The following is a 20,518-nucleotide window of genomic DNA, read 5'->3' as shown; positions in this document are numbered from 1 at the left end:
GAATCTGCCAACAGCCCAAACAGAGGGAAGTGAATTCTGCCCTAGAGCCTCCAGCAGCTTGCTGATACCCGATTTCAATCCCTTGAAGCCTATACTGCAACTATAGAACTGTATGATAGCACACTTACCGTATTTGCTGTGTATAGTGTGTACCCACACCTTACGCTAATTCCCATGGATAATGCACATCCTTATTTTTCCCTCAGAAATTTGGGTGTGAAAGTGTGCATTTTACATGGCAAAGTACGGTATGTTTTCTTAAACTACTAAGTTTGTGGTGATTTGCAAATGGCAACAGTATAAAAACTAATGAAACATGTCCAATTTGTCAAAGCAGATAACTTTGATGTATTAAAAATTTAAATATAAAGTTGTAGCTGGTTCATTCCATTTAATATTTAAGTACTTACTATTATATGTTAGGTTCTACTAGGTACTTACCCATAAATAGCAGTTTTAATGTGCTTAATGCATATATTTTTATATGTGTATGCTCAAGTACAAAATGTTATGCTTATGAGTATATATGTTTTTAGTGTACATAAATAAATAGAATCATGTTACAGTTTCTCCGCTCAGAACTGCTAAGGGTCACCTCTGAGGCTGAGGCTAGTAGTACGTCGCTGTGGAAACGCTGCACTGTGTGCATCCTCCGCATTTCATGTCAGTGGCTCCTCGGAGTGGGCACCTGCACTGCCTCTGCCTTTGCAGCCCCACCGATAGTGAACGTCCTTATGTCATTTATTTGTTACTGCATAAGAAATTCCCCTAAAACTTAGTTGTTTAAGACAACGTCGTTTCAGTTTCGTAAGATCAGGAATCTGGGTACAGTGTTGCTTGGTGTGTCTGACTCAAGTGTCTCATAATGTTGTGGCTGAGCTTATTGCTGGGGCCTCAGCTAGAGAGGACCTGCTTCCTAGATTTCTCCCTGGGCTGTTGGTGGGTTCCTGTTCCTCAAGGATTGTTGGCCTGGGGGCCTCAGTTCCTCACTGGCTGTTGCCTGGAGGCCTTTGCCGGGTGGACATCCCCATAGGTCAGCTTACAGCAAGGCAGCTGGCTTCCCCCAGTAAAGTGAATAGAAGAGGGAGGGCATGCCCAACCCAAGCCACCTTCTCTTTGTAAGCTCATCTCTCAGGCATCTTACCACTTGTGCTATATTCCCTTTGTTAGAAGCGAGTCACTGGATTCACCCTACACTCAAGGGGAGGAAACTACACAAGGCCATGAATATTAGGAAGCAGGGATTATTGGGGTCACTTAAGGGATGTCTTCCACAGTCCTCAGGCATACTTCGGGGAGTTTTTCTTTGGTGTATATACATATACCGGGTCATTGGTTGTTCTCTAAAATGACTTCACTGATTAGTTTTCCCATCAGCACTACATAAAGGTTTATATATCATCATATGCTTGCCACCGCTTTACATTTTCCAGGGCTTGAAGGGATAGCAAATTGTTTTAACTGACTGTTTATATCTTTCGCTCTTTTATTCTAGTGGAGTTCTTGCCTTTTTTTCTTGCTATTTGTAGGGATTGCTTGTAATATTCTAGATTTTAGTTTCTTGTTCTTCCTTCCAGTCTGTCATCTTCCTGTTAACTTTGTCCAGAGTTTTATTTGTTGAGCATTAGTCTTAATTTTGATGTAATTAAATGCCTTAGTTTTTGGCTTTATGGTTTGTGCTCTTGAGCTTTTATTTCAGAAGTCCTTGATTGTGCTTATGTTAGAAACATATCATTGTACATTTTCTTCTATTAACTTTAGTTTTGCCATTTACACCCAAGTCTTTAATTCATCCGTAGTAGTGTAGGTGTTTGGTATGTTGTAGGATAGGGATGAAGCATTATTTTTCTTTTTGAAATGAGCCAGTTTTTCCTAGTACCATCTTCTATACAATTTATTTTTTCTCCATTGATTTGTGGATCTGTTTTTTGATTATGCTATTACAGCCATCCCATTTTTTTCTCCCCTTCATTCCCCTCCACCCTGCAACCCCTTCCCACCAGCATTCCCCCACCTTAGTTCATGTTCATGGGTCATACATATATAAGTTCTTTGGCTTTTGCATTTCCTACGCTATTCTTAACCTCCCCTTGTCTATTTTGTGCTTACCAATGCTTCTCATTCCTTGTACCTTGTGCCCCTCTCTCCCTCCCCGCTAATAACCCTGCATGTGATCTTCATTTCTGTGATAGTTGTTTTCTTTGTTTTTGTTTTTTGATTTTTAGGTTCAGTTGTTGATAGTTGTGAGTTTGTTGTCATTTTACTGTTCATATTTTTGATCATCTTTTTTTTCTTAGATAAATTCCTTTAACATTTCATATAAGAAGGGCTTGGTGATAATGAACTCCTTTAACTTGACCTTACCTGGGAAGGACTTTACTTAGTGCCAGGTAGATAAGGTAGTGCTGGGAAGATACACTTAACTACTTTTTTATTCCTTAATAAAAATTAGAGTCAACCTGTGATGTTCCTGGGAAAAAAATCTAATGAGAATTTTGGTTGTGATTGCATTAACTTTAAGATTAATTTGCATAGAATTTAGATCATCTATTTAGAATTTAGATCATTCCAGTTAGATTATTGTCTGTTACCTTTATTAGATTAATTAAATGGCCACTTGTGTTTTGTGTATTTTATATTGAAAAGATACTTCTGTCAGCAATAACTCCATAAAATATGTGGTAGAATTTAAGCTTGCCCAGTTCTAGAATCAGGTCATCTTTAATTTGTTTAATGAGCCTCATTTAAGTAGGTAGTAAGTATTTTTATTTGGGCTTTCCATGAATATCTCAGTTCTGTAAAAATATTTTGATATTCTTTTGGAGTTATTACTCTTTTTGCTGTGTTGTCGAGATTCCCACTTTCCTGGTCTAACATGTTATTGGTTGCTATGATAATGATACTTAAATTTTTGCAATAACTGAAGGTTTTTTGGTGCATTTATTACTGTTTTTTGCTCCCTTCTCAGCCAAAATTTTGTTTCCCTTTTATTTAATCTAAGATTTGTTTCTAAGAGGGATAATGATCTTGGGAGGACAAAAATAGTCCTTCATAAGAGAAATATGCATGATAAACAGGAATAATGTATTTATTGGTCACACTTTGCTGCACATACAGACTTGGCCTTGAGACTGTGGGCAGTAGAGGTGGAAGAGGTGTGCCATTGTTCTCATTGCGAAGTGACTGCCAGCTTGCGAAGGTGTCGTTTTCTTCCCCCCACCGTGATTTCTCTCCAGTTTTACAGTCTGAGTGTTTGTTTCCGCATTACAACTGAGCAGGGATGAACCTAAGGGCTCTAGAGTGGCCCTAAAGTGTGGCCCTGGCAGTCATCATCTCCGCTGTCCTCTGATAGACCTGTCACGCAGTGGGAGACGGGACGGGAAAATAGAAAAGTAACGGGGTGCCTGACGCGAGTACAAGACTAGTGACTGGGAAAGGGTCTCATGTTTGTTCTTAACCTAATTTTTATGTTAAACATATTAGTATTTCTTTATAACCTAGGAACATGTTGAATATTTAGGTTTGTGTTCTTAATGTGTAGTTTATTCCAAAAAGAGCAGTGTCTTCATGTTCCAAACTGATCATTATTCTGTGTTGTTTCCTGTTTTGCCAGAGACATCACGTATGAAATATCAGTAGAAGCTGTTTCGACTATGGTTGCTTTCCTTTCCTGCCAACTCTTCCACAAGGAGGTTTTGCGACAGAGCATCAGTCACAAGTACTTGATGCAGGGCCGATGGTATGTTTCTGTTTTAGATTTGTCTGGGTTTTTAACTAAGCAGTCATGGGGACGTAAAGGACAGCATAGGGAATATAGTCAGTGATATTGTAATAACTATGTATGGTGCCAGCTGGGTACTGGAAACACTGGGGTGGGGGCACTATAAATTATATGATTGATTAAGCACCGTGCTGTACACCTGAAACCAATATAAAATAAAATTGAATGTTAACTGTAACTGAAAAATTTAAAAGTAAATAACAAAAAAGTAGATTTGTCTAGTTTTTAGTTGTATAAATCTGTGTTTTTGGTCTTGTACTCTTACCCATAGTATTATTCCTCTGATTGTTCTGTCGGCACTTCGCACCCAACACGCAAGGAACCAAATTTTTTGTTCAAACTACCCATCCTTCCTGGTTCCTTTATCCCCCAGCTTCATTACCGTCTATAGTGTTTTCTTTGTAAAACTGAAAACTGGAAGTCATCTTTCTTCCTCCTTCTCTATCATCCTCTCTGAGCCGTCACCCAGTTGTGGTTGTTCATTGAAATTAGTTTTGTGTCTTCCCCTTCTCACTGGTCCCGTTTGACCCGCTGGAACCTGTGCCCCACTACCGTGTGTGCAGACTGCTTCAGCGGCCTCTGACTGGCTGTTTCTCCTTTCATTTAGTCACCAAACTTTCACTGAGTGCTCACCATGTGCCAGGCATGTTAAGATGTGGGGCTGTGCTCTGAGCAGAAGCTTAGTCTCCTAGTGGGTGAGGATGGGAGTGGATGAATACTAGATACACACACACACACCTCTGCCTTCTGTTGACACAGTCTTCGCAGAGTTTTGTAATGTAAAGGAATGACAGAGTAGCTTTCCCTCGAGTTCTCAGGGCGTTGGGAGCGTTGTCTTCCCCACATCCTTCTCGTTGCCCTGGGTATCTTCATGGCACCTGCACTGGTGATAGGGAAAGGGCCTGAGCTTTTGGCTCAAGAGTCTATTGAGAAGTTCCGTGTAGATTGCAGAAACTGACCCATCGCCAACTTGTGGACACATATCCCTTTCCACCTATTTTCTCTCCCTTCTCCTTATCCCATGGCTTAAAAACAAAGAGTATGAACATTTAAAAAAATCTGTATACATATAGATATATTTTTGCATACATGCATACATTGAATACTTTCATACTTAGAAAAAGTATAGTCTTTTATACTATTGCTTTCTAACTTTTGCTTTTCCCTACTGATTCTATGTTACTACCTCCCTTCAAGTGTCAGATACACTATTTTACACTGAATTTATAATTTTCACCTGTTATACAGATTACAAATAAATTAAGTTCAAGAGCTGAAGTGATTTGACCAGTGACTTATGGCACAGTAAGGAGGAAAGACAGAACGAAGCCTCAAGCCTGACCTCAAACCCCCCGGTCTTCACTATCATATGACAGGCTAGACTTTAAATTGTGCTAATCCTTTTGTTTTAATAGATTATGTAGATTGTATTTATCGTTGCATAAAATCAGGTGGCTCTCATAAGTATGAGTTTGATTTTCTTCTCTTTTCTTTCTGCATAGTCTTCCATACACCAGCAAACTTGTGAAAACCTTGTTGTATAACTTTATCAGACAAGAAAAGCCGCCGCCTCCAGGAGCACACGTCTTCTCCCAGCATTCAGAGGGGGGCGGACTGCTGTATGGACTTGCGTCAGGAGTAGCAAGTAAGCCCTATCGGATTTGCCTCACCTCTTCAGTGCGCAGAAATCTGTGTTTAATTCGCCATAAGTAACTTCGTTCCCTTGGCTACCTCTCCTGACAGTCTCATGTTGGATCTGTGCAGCTGTGTAAATGCGGCATACTGGCAGTAATTTAAAACAATAATTTTTATATTCAGTGCAGTGATTTATGCATTGAAATATGTGCGAATAATGAATAGGTTGAAGGTACTGTTTTTCAAGAAAAATGATTGTGAATAAATATGTGTATTAACTAAGTTCTAGTTGTACAGTATAATAACAATTAAGTTCTTGGAAACTTTTTACTGCTTGTGTTTTGTAAGGAAACAGTTCTATTTTAGGGACATCATTGGTTAGGATTTTACATGACTAGTTGGGTATAGTTTTCTTATTATATTCAGTGTTTCATTTGTTAATGACTAATTTGTATATATTGAAGGGTCTTGTTATAAAATCAAAAGTGGCGCAATGTGCATTTTCTCAGATTAGAAGCAAATTGTGTTAACCGAAGAAAGCCCTTTCCCACCATACGGTACAGCCTGTTTCTGCTCACGACAATCTGACCTACAGACTCCGGAAGTCCACAGAACCTCTGGTTCTCCTTTGTGGGTGCGGAGGACTGTGTTGTGAGAGGTTACACAAACTGAACTTTCAGTTTATTCTGAAGGAGAAGCTAAAAGTAGACTGACACTTCGGTAGTTGTAAGGTCTGCATGGGTGCCGTTAGCAAATGTTGTACCTAATTACACAGTGCAGAGTTCAGCTGTTTGAAGGAATGTTTTTTCAATCCTTACCCAAGGAAGCGGGGTGAGGGGGGAAGAGAAAGAGAGAAACACAAACATTGATGTGTGAGGGAAACATTGATTGGTTGTTTCCTGTACACGCCCTGACCAGAGATTGAACCTGCAACCTAGGCATGTGCCCTGACTGGGAATTGAACCTGCAGCCTTTTTGGTGTATGGGATGATGTTCCAACAACTGAGCCATGTGGCCAGGGCTATTTGAAGGCATTTTAAGTGGAACTGAGAAGACTTCAAGTCAAGATGATGGTGTAGATAAATGCTGTACCTCAAGCCTCCCAGAACCAAAACAGAATTGCAACTAAACTACAAAACAGCCGTTATTCAGAACCACTTGAAATCTAGATGAATGGAAGTCCTACAAATAGGGATTTAAAGAAGAAGCCACATTGAGACTGGTCAAAGGGGTGGAGACACGGAATGGACTGGTCCCACACCCATGTGTGTTGGGAGGGTATCTCAGCTGTGGAGGTCCCCTTTGAGGAGTGAAGGGTCCCAGCCCCACACCAGGTTTCCCAGCCTAGGGTTCTGGTGCTGGGAAAAGAAATTCCTACAACTCCTGGCTGTAAAAACCAGCAAGGACTGTAGCTGAATGAGACAGAGGGCTTCTGGAGTCATAGGCAGTTCCTCTTAAAGGGCCGGTGCATGGACTTCTCACACTCCCTCAGAGCTCCAACACTGAGGCAGCACCTCGAAGGGGCCATGGGCATACAGAGAAGAACTGAATTATCTGAGAGCAATGGGGGCAACTTTATGTCAGATGAAACTGCTGGCAGAGGCCATTATTCCTTTTCTGAGACCCCCTGAAACAGAACTGACCAATAGGTGCCAAGTCTTCTGGCTCGCACTGTTCATCTTCTCTGGTGATTTGCTGAGAGCCTGCCTCCCCCTGGCTTGCCAGCTCACCAAACTGTTACCTGTGGCTTTTCCATACAGACTGCCCTGTAGAGACTTTTCTAAAATCCCTCAAAGGCCCACAAATTGCAAACAAGCAGCATCTGGTCTTGGTGTGCCTGTAACTCTTGCGAAGTGGCCCCAGGTCTGGCACTAGTGGCAGCTGGCCTTGATTCGCAGCTTAGCCTCTCCTGGGCACCTCCAAGCCGAGCACAAGTATCAGCTATCTGCAGATTACTCTGTGGCTTGTTCTGGGTGGCCCCAGGCAGGCCATAGGCAGTGACTGAGCTTGTACCTGCCAGGAGGTCCAGAGCCAGTGCACTCAGTGGATAGCTTTGGACCTTGCTGAATTACAGTACTGCCACCTCCATGAGTGACACACTCACGGTGCAGGCTTGGTGAGCACCAAAGCCCCACTGAAGCGAGACCTAATCCCTAGAGTTGACTCCTACACAGCAGCTCCTCCACCGTAGTCACAGTTGGTCCTCGCAGCCAATTCGCCTGGTAGTCAGTCCCTCCTGGCAATGCCAACAACAGTCAAGGTCAGCTACAGCAAGACAGTGCACATAGCCTGCACAAAGACACCCCTGGAGCACCCAGCTCTGGTACCTGGGGGCTGTGCCACTGGGCCCTACAAGACACCTACTACATTAGGCCATCTACCGAGTCTGGGAGATGTAGCAGCTCTACCTAACACATAAAAACAAACTTAGGGAAGCAGCCAAAATGCAGAGACAGAGAAACAGGTCCCAAATGAAAGAACAGGAGAAATCTCCATAAAAAGAACCAAATGAAGTGGAGGCAAGCAAACCAGGGGATATAGAGTTCAGAACAGTGGTTTTAAGGAATGCTCAAGGAACTTAGAACTTCAACAGCACGAAGAAGGGCATAGAAACCATAAAAAAGAACTAGTGAGAAGTGAAGGATATACAAACTGAAATAAAGACTAGTTTATGGGGAATTAACAGTAGACTAGATGAAAGCTGAAAATCAAACCATCAATTTGGAATATAAGAAGCAAAAACACCCAATCAGAAAAGAAAAAGGAATCTGAAAAGTTGAAGATAGAGTAAGGAGCCTCTGGGACAACTTAAAGTCTACCAACATTCACATCATGGGTGTGCCAGAAGGAGAAGAGAGAGAGAGCAAGAAATTGAAAACCTACTTGAAAAAATAATGACAGAAAACTTCCCTGACCTGGTGAAGGAAATAGACATAGAAGTTCAGGAAGCACAGAGTCCCATACAAGATGAACCCAAAGAGGCCCACACCAAGACACATCATAATGGAAATGCCAAAGGTTAAAGGCAAAGATAGAATCTTAAAAGCAGCAAGAGAAAGGCAGTTAGTTACCAATAAGGGTGGTCTCATAAGACTGTCAGCTGATTTCTCAACAGAAACTTTGCAGGCTAGATGGGAGTGGCAAGAGATACACAAAGTGATGAAAAGCGAGGACCTACAACCAAAATTACTCTCTTCGGCAAAGTTGTCATTTAAAATTGAAGGACAGATAAAGAGCTTCACAAACAAGAAAAAGCGAAAGGAGTTCACCACCACCAAACCAGTTTTATATGAAATGTTAAAGGATCTTATTTAAGAAGAAGAAAAAATATGAAATTATGAACAGTGAACTGACAGTAAATATATATCTATCAACAGTTGAGTCTAAAAACCAGAATAAACCAACAAGCAGAACAGAAACAGACTCAGATACAGAGAACATTTTGATAGTTGCCAGACGGCAGAGGGAGTTGGGAGGATGGGTGTAAAAGACGAAGGGATTGAAAGTACACATTTGTTGTTACAGAGCAGTTGTGGGGATGTAAAGTACAGCATAGGGAACATAGTCATTAATATTCTTTTCTGTTTTTTTATTTTAATTGTTCTTCAAGAACAGTTTTCTTTTACTCCCATCCCAGCCCACCCACCCAGCCCTCCCCACCATCCTCCCATTTCCACCTCCCCTAGTTTTTGTCCATGTGTCTTTTATACTTGTTCCTGTAAACCTTTCCCCTGAAATTCCCTTCCCTCTCCCCAGTCATTAATATTCTAATAACTGTATGGTGGAAGATGGGTACAAGATTTATTGGGATGATCACTTAATAAGTTGTATAATGTCTAATCACTGGGGTATATGCCTGAAACTAATATAATATTATATTAAAACTATAACTGAAAAATAAAAAGTGATTCAGTGGAAAAATAATAAAAATTGAACTTTGAAAGAATAAATGGAGCTGAATTCCATAGCCGAATTGTGGCCGTAGCATCCTCTCCACACTCGGAGGAACATCAGTTTGGTGTGAAAGTGTCATGCTGTGCAGTAATTTAATTAAATAATGAATCATGGGAATGATCTTTGGATTAAAAGACCTGTTTACTGTAGAAATTGACCTGTGCAACCAGGCTTTCTAGATTTGCCTTCCTTCGATTTCTTTTAATTATGAGTTGAATTACATTTGTGATCACTCATGGCTTTGTCTTTGGTGCTGAGCAGGCTGCCTGGAATGGTGCAGGCCTTTGCTCTCCGACTTACTCCTGCCACCGCCCTCATTGTTTCACACGAGGGGGCTGAGCACAGCTTGCTCGTTCCTGGCCACGCAGGCAGCACAGGAATGGCTTCTTGTACTCCGTGAGGAGCCCTCCTGGATCCATTAGTGTTTGCTTCTTTTGGTAACTAAACTGGTATAGGTATTTAAAAGTTGAGTATTTTGCCAAACTCCAATATGGGAGATTTTTGAGAGGAGATAGTGTAACTGCTTTCTCAAAAACAATGGCAGTTTCTTTTAAGTAAACATAGACTGAGTGTGGTTTTAGTTTTTCTAGACGATATGTGTCATCGGATTGAAGTCCAGGATGGCATAGTGTGTCACCAGAGCCAGGTGCCAGAACACTTCTGAATTTTAGATCTGCTCTCGCCTCATTAGCAGGGTATCGGAAGGAAGCCCCTCACTTGTCCTGCTTCCCAGCTTCCTTCTCTTTGGAACGAGTAGGTTGGGATGGGTGGTCTCAGATTATTTTTGTGGAACTTTCGTTGATTCTGTGGTCTTCTCCCCCACCATTTTAAAGTTTAATATACAATTCAGGGCATACAGTTTAGGGCTTTTAGTGTGTTATAGTCAAAGCACATTTTATATAACTTTTCCCCTGAATCTTTACAAAACTATTTATGCAAATATAATCATGATGGAGTAATTATTTCTTATTTCCCAGTATGCAACTCAGAGCATCGTGAAAACAATAAAAGGACGTTCTCCTAAAAAGCAAAGCTGTGTACTGTGGGCAAGTAAGATGTAAAGTTGATCGATCACATTATGTAATTTTGAAGTAAGCCACATTCTAGGAAAGTCCGTCAAATTGACCAAGAAAATTTGACTTTAATTGTGTGGTCACTTTTGCTCTTTTGGTTGGTAGTTATGGAATGTTCTTACTTTAATATTGGCTTGAGAAAATGTGATTTGGATGCTCCTCACTGAGAAGAAACCATGTTGCAAAGCCGTATGCGAATTATAATCTCTTTTGGATCATATTCATTTTCACTGAGATTGAAGTTTTCCTGGATATAGAAAGTGTTTCCTTTCGTAGCTCTCTCTGTATTGTGTGTTTTACTGCAATTATTTCCTTTGAAACAGCATGCCTGTTTTGGAAAACTTGATGGTTTTGGATGGTGAGGGGTAGTTGGCATCGGCAGGGGAAGAGGAGAATCCTGGCGTGCAAACGAGGCCCAGATGAGGAGGAAGCCATGTGTCTGGGCCCTCCCAGGATGTAGGCAGGGCCTTCCCAGTTAATTCTCATTTTTTCCGGGTTTATTTCTAGTTATTCAATTATTTGTTTCCTAGATTCCAGCAAAAACTCTCTTACATCTTGCATACCTACACTTGTTCATGCCTTCACTTGGATTTTCCCTTTAACCTAGAATCCTACTGCCTCCTATCTATCACTCTGATTTTCTGCTCACCTAGCCCCTGAGGTTCACCCCAAGTACCGCCTTCTTCATGAAGACCTCCTTCTCTCCCCACAGCAAGATGCGGTCTTTCCTGTGGCGCTTACCCTGTTGTGTTAGGGTTAATATGTAGAAGCTGCATCTCGCTTTGGTGGCTCTACGTACAGTCCAGCAAGAGCAAACATATTTATAACATTTCTGAGTTTACTGAGCAATTTTTCATGCATCTCACCTAATTCTCATAGCAACCTTGTGAAATCAGTGGTTTTACCCTTTAATGTGATATAGAGATGTTTCTTGTTATTAAATTACTTGTCCAAAATCATGTAGAAAAGAGGTGATCTTGGTTTATACTTGAGCTTATTAGTTTCTTTGACTCCAGAGCTTTGCTGTCTTGTCTTTCGTTGTCACTGCCTGGCTCCTGGGGGTGTAAGAGGCTGCTGCTCCACTTCTTGGGGCTTGTTCACCGTAGCGCGCAGCAGAGCACCTCACATCTATAGACTCCGGTAAATACGTGCTGTGCGTGATCAAGTGCTGAAAGCTAATCTGTCTGCAGTCAGGGTAGATGGGAATAGCCTTTATCATTTATCGAATGCCTTCCATTTGCCAGAAACTTTAGTGGCTACTTTATACACATGGTTTTATTTGCTCTTTATTTTTCTTTTCTAACATTTTATTGTGGAAAATTTCAAAGATGTACAAAAGTAGAGCAAATGGTAGAATGAACCCCTATCTACCCACAACCCATCTTCAGATATCATCAACATTTTACTAACTATTTTTTCATTTATCTCCAGCCTCCTCTTTTTAAAAAAAATTATTTGGAAATAAAGTTCAGACATATAGAAAATTTCCAAAAATGAAAATACTGTAAAAAATCTGTACATCTTTATCCACATTGATTTGTTAACATTTTATTCCACTCGTTATATATTTGTATTTTCTCCTCTCTTTTTAAAATCATTCTGCATGTCTGTATACACACACAAAATTAAAAAAAAATCATTTAAGGGTAAGTTACATACATCACGGCCCGTTACCCCTAAATTCTTGAATATGTACTTCCTAAAAGGGACTATCTGTTACACAGCCATATCACACTTAATCAACTTCAGTAAATTTAACAGTCAGCTACCCTTAAAAACAAATAAGGTAGGCAGTTGTTTCTAAACTTAAAGAAATAGAGATTTCCCTCTGTGTTTTAAAAATCTCTTTTAGTAAGAATATAATGTCATTTGTGTTGTTTCTAAATGGAATTTTTACAATTAGGTTTTCTTGTAGCGATGCTCATCAGTTGATCTGTAGTAGACGGAGAGCTCCACGGTGCAGCGCATTTCTCTCTGTTTCCTGTTGGCCCCTCAGAGCACCCTGAATGCCTGGGTGGTATTTGATCAGAGTGTCGTAAATAATTGAAGAATTATTAATACTTTTTAATTCTGGTAAGTTTTTTTGCAGTTAAGGAGCGTATTGAAAATTAACTTGTATAGATTTTTTTCTTTCTTTAGAGGCATTTTTACATGGGTCAAGTGTAATTTATTTTCACTGGAAGTGGTTAGAATGAATTATACATTTATATATTACTTTGTCTGGTGATATTTATAATACATGCCAATAAGCCTCTATTCACAATTTTTCAGTACAAGAAAAATAGTGGTTTTCATCCCCTCTGTAGTTTTTTAGTTTAAAAATTCCTCTAGTATGCTGACAAATGGCAAAGTATTCGATTGTTATACTATATTACTGTTTAGAAAAGAATGCTACGGTTTTAAGTAATGTAGTCTTTTGAATGAATCATAGAATTCCAGGGTTAGGAGAGATGATGATGGAACTCATACAGTGGCTCCCAAACATTAGCCGTCCCTCCTGGCACACTTAAAAAACACGTGTGCATGCCCTTATACTTGGGGTCTCTAAGTCATTAGATGGGAGATGGGCCCCGGTCATGCTCATTTCCAGGAAGCGTTCTAGCAGATTGCAGCACAGCCGGTGCGTGTCAGCACCGTTCACATGGCGCAGGTCCCTTTTCGGTGCGTGGTCTGCTTTGCCCTGGGCCCATCAGGCAGACAGTTGAGCCAGTGCTGCTGATTGCTGAGGAATACATTGTTTGGGGCAGTTCTGATGGGTTGAGCCGACCCCTTTCTGTGTGTTACCTTAGTTTCTCTTCTTACTGCTTTCTGCATTGCTCTCTGTTGTTGACAGGAAGGCCCAGTTTTACCTGGAAGGTTCTCTAAGTCTGACCCTGAGTACAGCACCAGCATGAAATACTACAGATTGGACCTCAAACTTCCCCGATTCTGGACCCTGTACTTCTTCATTAGTCTAAATGCCCATTAACTCTTTTGGCAGATAGTGTTCAGTTACTAGTGAATTTATTGCTACTTTTATCATCTAAGTCTTTTCCATGGTTTTTACATCCTGTCTGTCCCCTTCGGGTTTTATGTGTACAGGGGCAGGCCTTTCAGTGTCTCGGTCACAGTTGTGTTAGGTGTGGCGTGGGCCGTGGTGCCAGCCAGCGAATGAGGTTTGCTTTCATTTGCAGCTCCAGACCATCATTTAAAAAATGTCTGGGGGCATCTGCGTTATTCGGGGTTATGTCCTTGACACTGTGCTGTGAGAGGTTTGACACATTCTGATTCCTGTGTGGGAAGCATGGTGTTGCTATGGGTGGTATATGTAAAATAACAGTGAAAATTAACATGCCTGGGGGTTTTGTGACCCTTCTATGTAGAATAGATTTATTTCCCGGAATCCCAGTGAGGATTTGCTGTGGGGGCAGGAGCCTGGTTTCCCTTTAGAGTTAATGAAGATTTCTGAAGTTTCCCCTGACTTAGGACTTAACCACAGGAGTCTCATGAAACTGGGACTAGTAGCCCACCCCACCCCCACCCCCCACCGTGGGGGAGACGCCAGGTGAGCGCCTCAGGAGTTCGGATCAGGCTTCCCCGGCCTTTGCTCTCCATTCTGTGGCCTGCGCCACAGCGACCTGGCAGCTGTCTTTTGTCTGGTTCCTGGGGTCCTTGTGGGTAAGGATGAGTTTCCAGGGGATGGTATAGAGTCAGGTGATTGGGGTGGAGTCCCAGCTCAGTGCCATCTCAGACGTGTTCTTCGACTCGGAATCTCATTATCTGACTTTATGAAGGTGATAAACACAAGACTTTTTCATACTAGTTCTTGTGAAGAATAGATGAGATATTGTGTATAAAATTTCTTCTAAAAACTATACAAGATCTATCCTCATGTAAATAACTTTTATTACCCACACTTCTTGTTAATTAAAACAAAAACAATTGAAAACAAAGTGAATATAATTAGATGAAGTTAGTGATCAGAATATACCTGACACATTTATTCCAGACAATTAAAAAATTTGAGACTATTTTATCTTTTGATTTGTTCAGTCTTTAAAATTTATGTAAAAACTGTCTTGAGACACTGCCTGCGTTGAATACACCAGCCACATTTCTGCTGTTTCTCCAACTGGCTTCCCGTAGCATGCGGTGCGTGGCAGTCAGGAAGGAAAATGTGACTGCTCAGTAGGTACTGCCCGCACGAGAGTACCCCCACGTCCCTGCACTGACTTGTCTTGACAACAGTCGCCAAGGCAGTATTTCTTTTTCGCTAATTTATGTAGTTTTCTTTTGTATTTGGCAGTTTGTTTATAAAATTAGCCCAAGATTTTAATAAAGACTTGATGCTGACCCAACCTGAATTGTGACACATTTTTCAAGTGTTGATCTAATAAAAACTATCTGTAGTATTGCTAGTCTTAGTTAGAGTCAGCAAGGGAAATGGTGTTTAATTCTTACTCGACTCTGTAAGCGCATCACCTGACCTTGTCAGAGATGTTCTGACCCTTGCCTGTATGATTTGTGACGTGGCGGGGACTGGGCACAGGGTGACAGTGGAGAGACTGTTCTAACAGCACAGCAGAGCCTGGGCCGCTCGAACAGTGGGCGTTTATCTCTCATGGTCTGGAGTCGGAGAAGTCTGTGGTCAGGTACTGACGGATTGGTGTTGTGGTGCGGGCTCCCCTCCCGCCTTACAGATGGTCACAGTGTATGTTCACCTGGCAGAGAAAGGAAGCCTGGTGTCTGTTCCTCTTACAAGGGCACAAATTTTATGATGGGGGCTCCACCCTGATGTCCTCCTCTGAACTCAATCGCCTCCCAAAGGCCCCACCTCCTATTACCACCACATTGGTACTAGGGGCTTCAGTCCTTATTTCTTTAGTGGGCAGGGTGGGGGAGGGACACAGATATTTAGTTCATAATATCTATTAACTAGGTCAGAGAATTGCAGCTGAAAATTTTCAATTTGGGAGGCTACCGGTCTTCTTTGTAGGTTGATAGGTAAGGCATCTTTTAGCTCCAGTGTTTATTTCAAACCGCAGCCCTGCCTAGTGGTAGTGGTGAGGGCTGTGCCAAAGTGGACCACTCACAGCCCATCACCAAAGCAGTAATATGTTAAAAATATCATTTCAGAATATGTAAGGGACCTCTCAAAAATAATTCTGTGATTGAAACATATTTTTCTTCCTGATTTTTGGAGGCCACTGCTTATATTACCCTTTGGAGGGATTGGCTCCAAAGTTTAATAATTTGGTGTTAGGGAGAGGTGTTAGTATCAGATTCTGGCTGTTAGTAATAGATAGACCAAGAATTGAATCCCAGTCCTGCCACTTACAGACTAGGTGTTCTTGGGCTGCTTAACCTCTTAGTGAGTCTGATTCCTTAAGGTAAAATGTAGGTAATTCCTTCCTTTGTAGGGATTCAGAGATGATCAAATGGGCAAAAGTATAGGAAAGAGCCTGGCACCTAGTAGGTGCACAATAGAAAGTCACTATTATTATAACAGCTAATACATAGTAATATTTAAAAGATAACTTTTGTTTAAGAACAGAAAAAAAGCCAGTGACCATATAATGATTTACAAGTTTACTCAGAATTTTAATGTAAATAAATTATGAAAATATCTGCTATTCGGTATAAACACTTATTTAGTGTTTCTTTTGATTCTATTCTTATTTCTTTGGCCTTGTTTTTCAGTGTATTTTTGAGCTTTTAAAGTGTCTCTAATGCCTAAAAGAAGGTGAAGCAGGGAAGAGTTGACCTTGACATTTCTTGTGTTTTTTTTTATAAGACAAAACTGTAATGCGATTAATAACTGGGGATTCAGTGTTTTAAGCAGCCAGGCCTAATTAAATGTGTTCTGCCAAACTGCGCTTCCCATCACAAGAACTGAGGTTTTGTACAATAACTTCTGATACATGGTTTTCCATCTGAGTGAGCCATCAAAAATGTTTTCTCCCCTTTGCTTGCAGTGGTGGGTGTCCCAGCCAAATTTTAAGGCCAAAGTAGGGATTATTTGTTCAGGCAAATGCTGTAACAGAGAATTTAATAAAGTAGAATGTGAAGATCAACACTCAGGTTTCTCCCAACTGCTATTATCGAGAAGGTGACTGAATTCGTTATGATAGGTGTAGTATGCAGTAGTTGTCATTTATTTTACATGATGTTTTTTTCTCTTCAGTTTTGGCTCTTGCTGGGCTGACTCATCGAGAGAAAGAAAAACGATAGTAAGAGAAAAAGTATGTGGCACTCAGAAACAGGCATAGTTCTGAAAACATTTCTAATTAAAGCACTTTGAATTTTTTTAAAAAAGTGCTTTGTAAACAATAATTACATTCTTGTTCATTTTTATTTGGAATGATTTGGTAGATTTTATATACTGGGTAAAAGAATGACCTTTTTTCCTACCTTATATTTAGGCATGAACTCATTTTTTGACTAATAAAATAGAGTTTATTTCAGTTTATTATCTCCTTGTAGTGGTTTCTTGCAGGGACACACTGAGCATTTAGATTAGCGTCCCCAACACAAAATGGCTGACTGTATTTTATTGTAGAATAGTAATATAAGTTATTTTACTTTTAACTGCCCTTTGAAAAAAACGTAGTATGTGAGATTTTAGACTTTTAAAAGGTGGTTTATTAAGTGATATTCCTTGGAAGTAATATAGTGTCAAAATATGGTATTTACTTATCTTTTATTCTAGTTGTTTGCGCACAGCCACTCCAAAACCAGTTTCCAGAAACGGCCTTGAACGTCAGTGTGCCATCCCTGTGCTCTCATCTCCTTCCTACCAGATTTGAAGGAAGATTGAAGCCTCTTTTATGCCATAAATAATTGGGGAACAAATTCACTCGTAATCCCCAGGAACAATATAGAACGAAGCAGACCATTTCAGATGAAATCTTAGGAATAGCTTTGTAAGGCATGCTTTCAGAGTTTATTTGGCACCAATTGTTCAATCTGATTTTGAGATTTCTATAACATAATTTATTGTGGAATTTTTAAACTTAAAGATATTATAAAAATAAAAATAGTAAAATTGTGGAATTCACATTTAAAAAATATATGTCTCATTGATTATACTATTACAGTTGTCCCAATTTTTCCCACTTTGTCCCCCTCCACCCAGTACCCTCTCTCCCTTAGTTCATGGCCGTGTGTCACGCATATAAGCTCTTTGGCTACTCCATTTCTTACACTGTTCTTAACTTCCCTCTGTCTCTTTTGTACCTACCATTTCTTACTTAATCCCTGCATCTTTTCCCTCATTCTTCCCCTTCCCAGCTGATAACCCTCCAGATGGTCTCCATATCTATGATTCTGTTTCTGTTCTGCTTGTTTGCTTAGTTTTTTAGATTCAGTTGTTGATAGTTGTGAATTTATTGCCATTTTGATGTTCATTGTTTTGATCTTCTTTTTCTTAAATAAGTCCCTTTGACATTTCATATAATAAGGGCTTGGTGATGATGACCTCCTTTAGCTTTACCTTGTCTGGGAAGCACTTTATCTGCCCTTCCATTCCAAATGATAGCTTTGCTGGATAGAGTATTCAAGGCTGTAGGTCCTTGCTTTTCATCACTTTGAATACCTCTTGCCAGTCCCTTCTTGCCTGCAAAGTTTCTCTTGAGAAATCAGCTGACAGTCTTATGGGAACTCCTTTGTAGGTAACTATCTGCTTTTCATTGCTGCTTCAAAGATTCTCTGTCTTTAACCTTTGTCATTTTAATTATGATGTGTCTTCGTGTAGTCCTCTTTGGGTCCATCTTGTTTGGGACTTTGCATTTCCTGGACTTGTATGTCTATTTCCTTTGCCAGATTAGGGAAGTTTTCTTTCATTATTTTTTCAAGTAAGTTTTCAATTTGTTGCTCTTCCTCTTCTCCTTCTGGCACCTCTGTGTCTCAGATGTTGGTGCGTTTGAAGATGTCCCAACGGCTCCTTAGCCTATCCTTGAGTTTCTTAATTCATTTTTCTTCTTCCTTTTCTGAGTGAATATTTTTTTCTTCTTGTGTACCAAATTGTTGGCTTGATTTCCAGCTTCATTCACTCCACTGTTGGCTTCCTGTAGACTTTTCTTTATTCCACTTAATGTAACCTTCATTTCTGCCTGGGCCTTTTTTATGCTGTTGGAGTACCCAGTGAGTTCCTGGAGCGTCGTGATAACCAGGTTTTGGAACTGAGCATCTGATAGGTTCTTTTTCTCTGTTTTGTTTAGTTCTTTTTCTGGAGTTTTGTTCTGTTCTTTCATCTGAGCAATATTTCTTTGTCTCCTCATTTGGACAGCCTCTTTGTATTCATTTCTGTGAATTAGGTAGAGCTGTTTTGACTCCTTGTCTTAGTGATGCGGCCTATGGGAGAAAAGCACACCTGTCTGGATGAATGTGGCTTCTTTAAATCCTTAGTTGTCAGACTTCCTTACAGTTCGATTCCCTGATGTTTCTGGGTGATACTTGTTTTGTAATCTAGTTGTATTTTTTTGCTGTAGGTGTGCGAGGAGGCGAGGTGTGTTTACCTTTGCCTCCGTCTCGACCAGAAGTCTAATCCGCACTTGGCAGTGCCATTCCTCCAAACGGGTCCCAAAAGGGCTTGGGTTCTGATTTTTTGAGAGCATAAATCTTGTTTGAAAAACTGAAGTCATTTAAGTGGCTTTGCTTTAAAACTGTTAAATATTATCACAGTTAGGTGAGTGTAAATTTTTATTAAGCATGGATGTTTGGAATGAGTTCAAAGGTTAAATTTATTGAAGGTTATTTACTAACAATTTGTGAATGGCAGTAAAAACTCTCCAATTATAGTTGGTGTAGTTTTGAGACCTCCTTTTACATGAATACATATTTTTAAATCTAATGTTATGAGTTATTTGAAGACTTTACATTTTCTTCAAGATTTTATTTATTTATTTTTAGAGAGAGGGGAAGGGAGGGGGAGAGAAAGCGAAACATCAATGTGAGAGAGAAACATCAATCAGTCACCTCTCCTACGCATCCCAGTGGAACTGAACCTACCACCTAGGCATGTGTCCTGACTGGGAATTGAACCCATAACCTTTTGATTTGATGATGCCCAGCCAACTGAGCCATTGGATCAGGGCTGAAGACTTCTGTTTTGAAATGCATTATCAAATAAGTTATGTTGATTAGTGGATATAGGTATGCATAGATGGGGAGAGATGTTATTACAAATATAGCAAAGTGTTCATGTAAAATTTAGGAGATGTGTAAATATGTAGGTATTCGCTGTATAATTCTTTCAGCTTTCCTGCATGTTTGGCAATTTTTATAATAGAATGTTGGGGAAAATAGGATCAGTATAGGATAAATTAATGTTGTAAATTTCAGGTTCATTAAAAAGTTTCTCTACCCTGGCTGGTATAGCTCAGTGGATTGAGCGGGGGCCTGCAAACCACACGATCTCGGTTCGATTCCCAGTCAGGGCACATGCCTGGGTTGCAGGCCAGTTCCCAGTTCCTGGCGGGGGACGCACGAGAGGCAACCATACATTGATATTTCTCTCTCTCTCTCTTTCCCTTCCCCTCTAAGATAAATAAATAAAATCTTTAAAAAAAAGTTGTCTCTAACCTCATGCTTCTTCCAGAATTGTCAGGTAAGACTCTGAAGTCTGAGGTGTGACTAGACCTGGGCTCAATTTTTACTGCAAGTTAATTAGCTCTATAGCCTTAGAAAATTTTATAATCTCTCGAAACCTTTCGCCGTCTATCAAATTGGAATGATGATTCCTTGTAGGGTAATGGTAAATGTCTTCATTTTTCTCCTCTTGTACTTGTTTATAGTCGCTGTGAGCCGGACCGTGGTCCTTGAAGGCTCATTGTATCCAGTGGGGTGAATGTGGGAAGAGAAAGGGAGGTGCCGTTCACTGTTGTTCCTGGCGGCCTCTAGACTCAACTTCTGCAGGGCCAGAGCATCCCATACTTGACAGAGGTTAGACAAAGAAAGCGGGGGAGAAGCAGATAGCCATTCTCATCAGCAGAATAATGGGTAAAAAAAGATAGCTTTTGGCATCAGGTAGGACTGAGCAGGAAACTGGGGCCCTGCCTCCTGCTAGCCATGTCACTGTCACTTAACTTTGCAGATC

The 20,518-nt window shown here is 40.5% G+C and overlaps 1 protein-coding gene across 2 annotated transcripts in view; it reads left to right on the top strand.

Annotated features, from left to right (window-relative positions):
• The window catches only part of DYM (dymeclin), a 281,550-nt gene that overhangs the window by 77,798 nt on the left and 183,234 nt on the right, over nt 1-20,518 (top strand). For both annotated transcript variants that reach the window (XM_037034043.1, XM_037034035.1), the window contains exons 7-8: nt 3,614-3,739; nt 5,284-5,426. In XM_037034043.1, coding sequence (XP_036889938.1) covers nt 3,614-3,739; nt 5,284-5,426 — 269 coding nt within the window. The remainder of the gene's footprint in view (nt 1-3,613; nt 3,740-5,283; nt 5,427-20,518) is intronic.

Source organism: Sturnira hondurensis, unplaced genomic scaffold (assembly GCF_014824575.4).
Source record: "Sturnira hondurensis isolate 20B ecotype Veracruz unplaced genomic scaffold, ASM1482457v3 Scaffold0001872, whole genome shotgun sequence".
Classification (NCBI taxonomy): domain Eukaryota; kingdom Metazoa; phylum Chordata; class Mammalia; order Chiroptera; family Phyllostomidae; genus Sturnira; species Sturnira hondurensis.
Note: the sequence above shows the minus strand (reverse complement) of the source record. Positions and strands in the feature narration are given on the sequence as shown.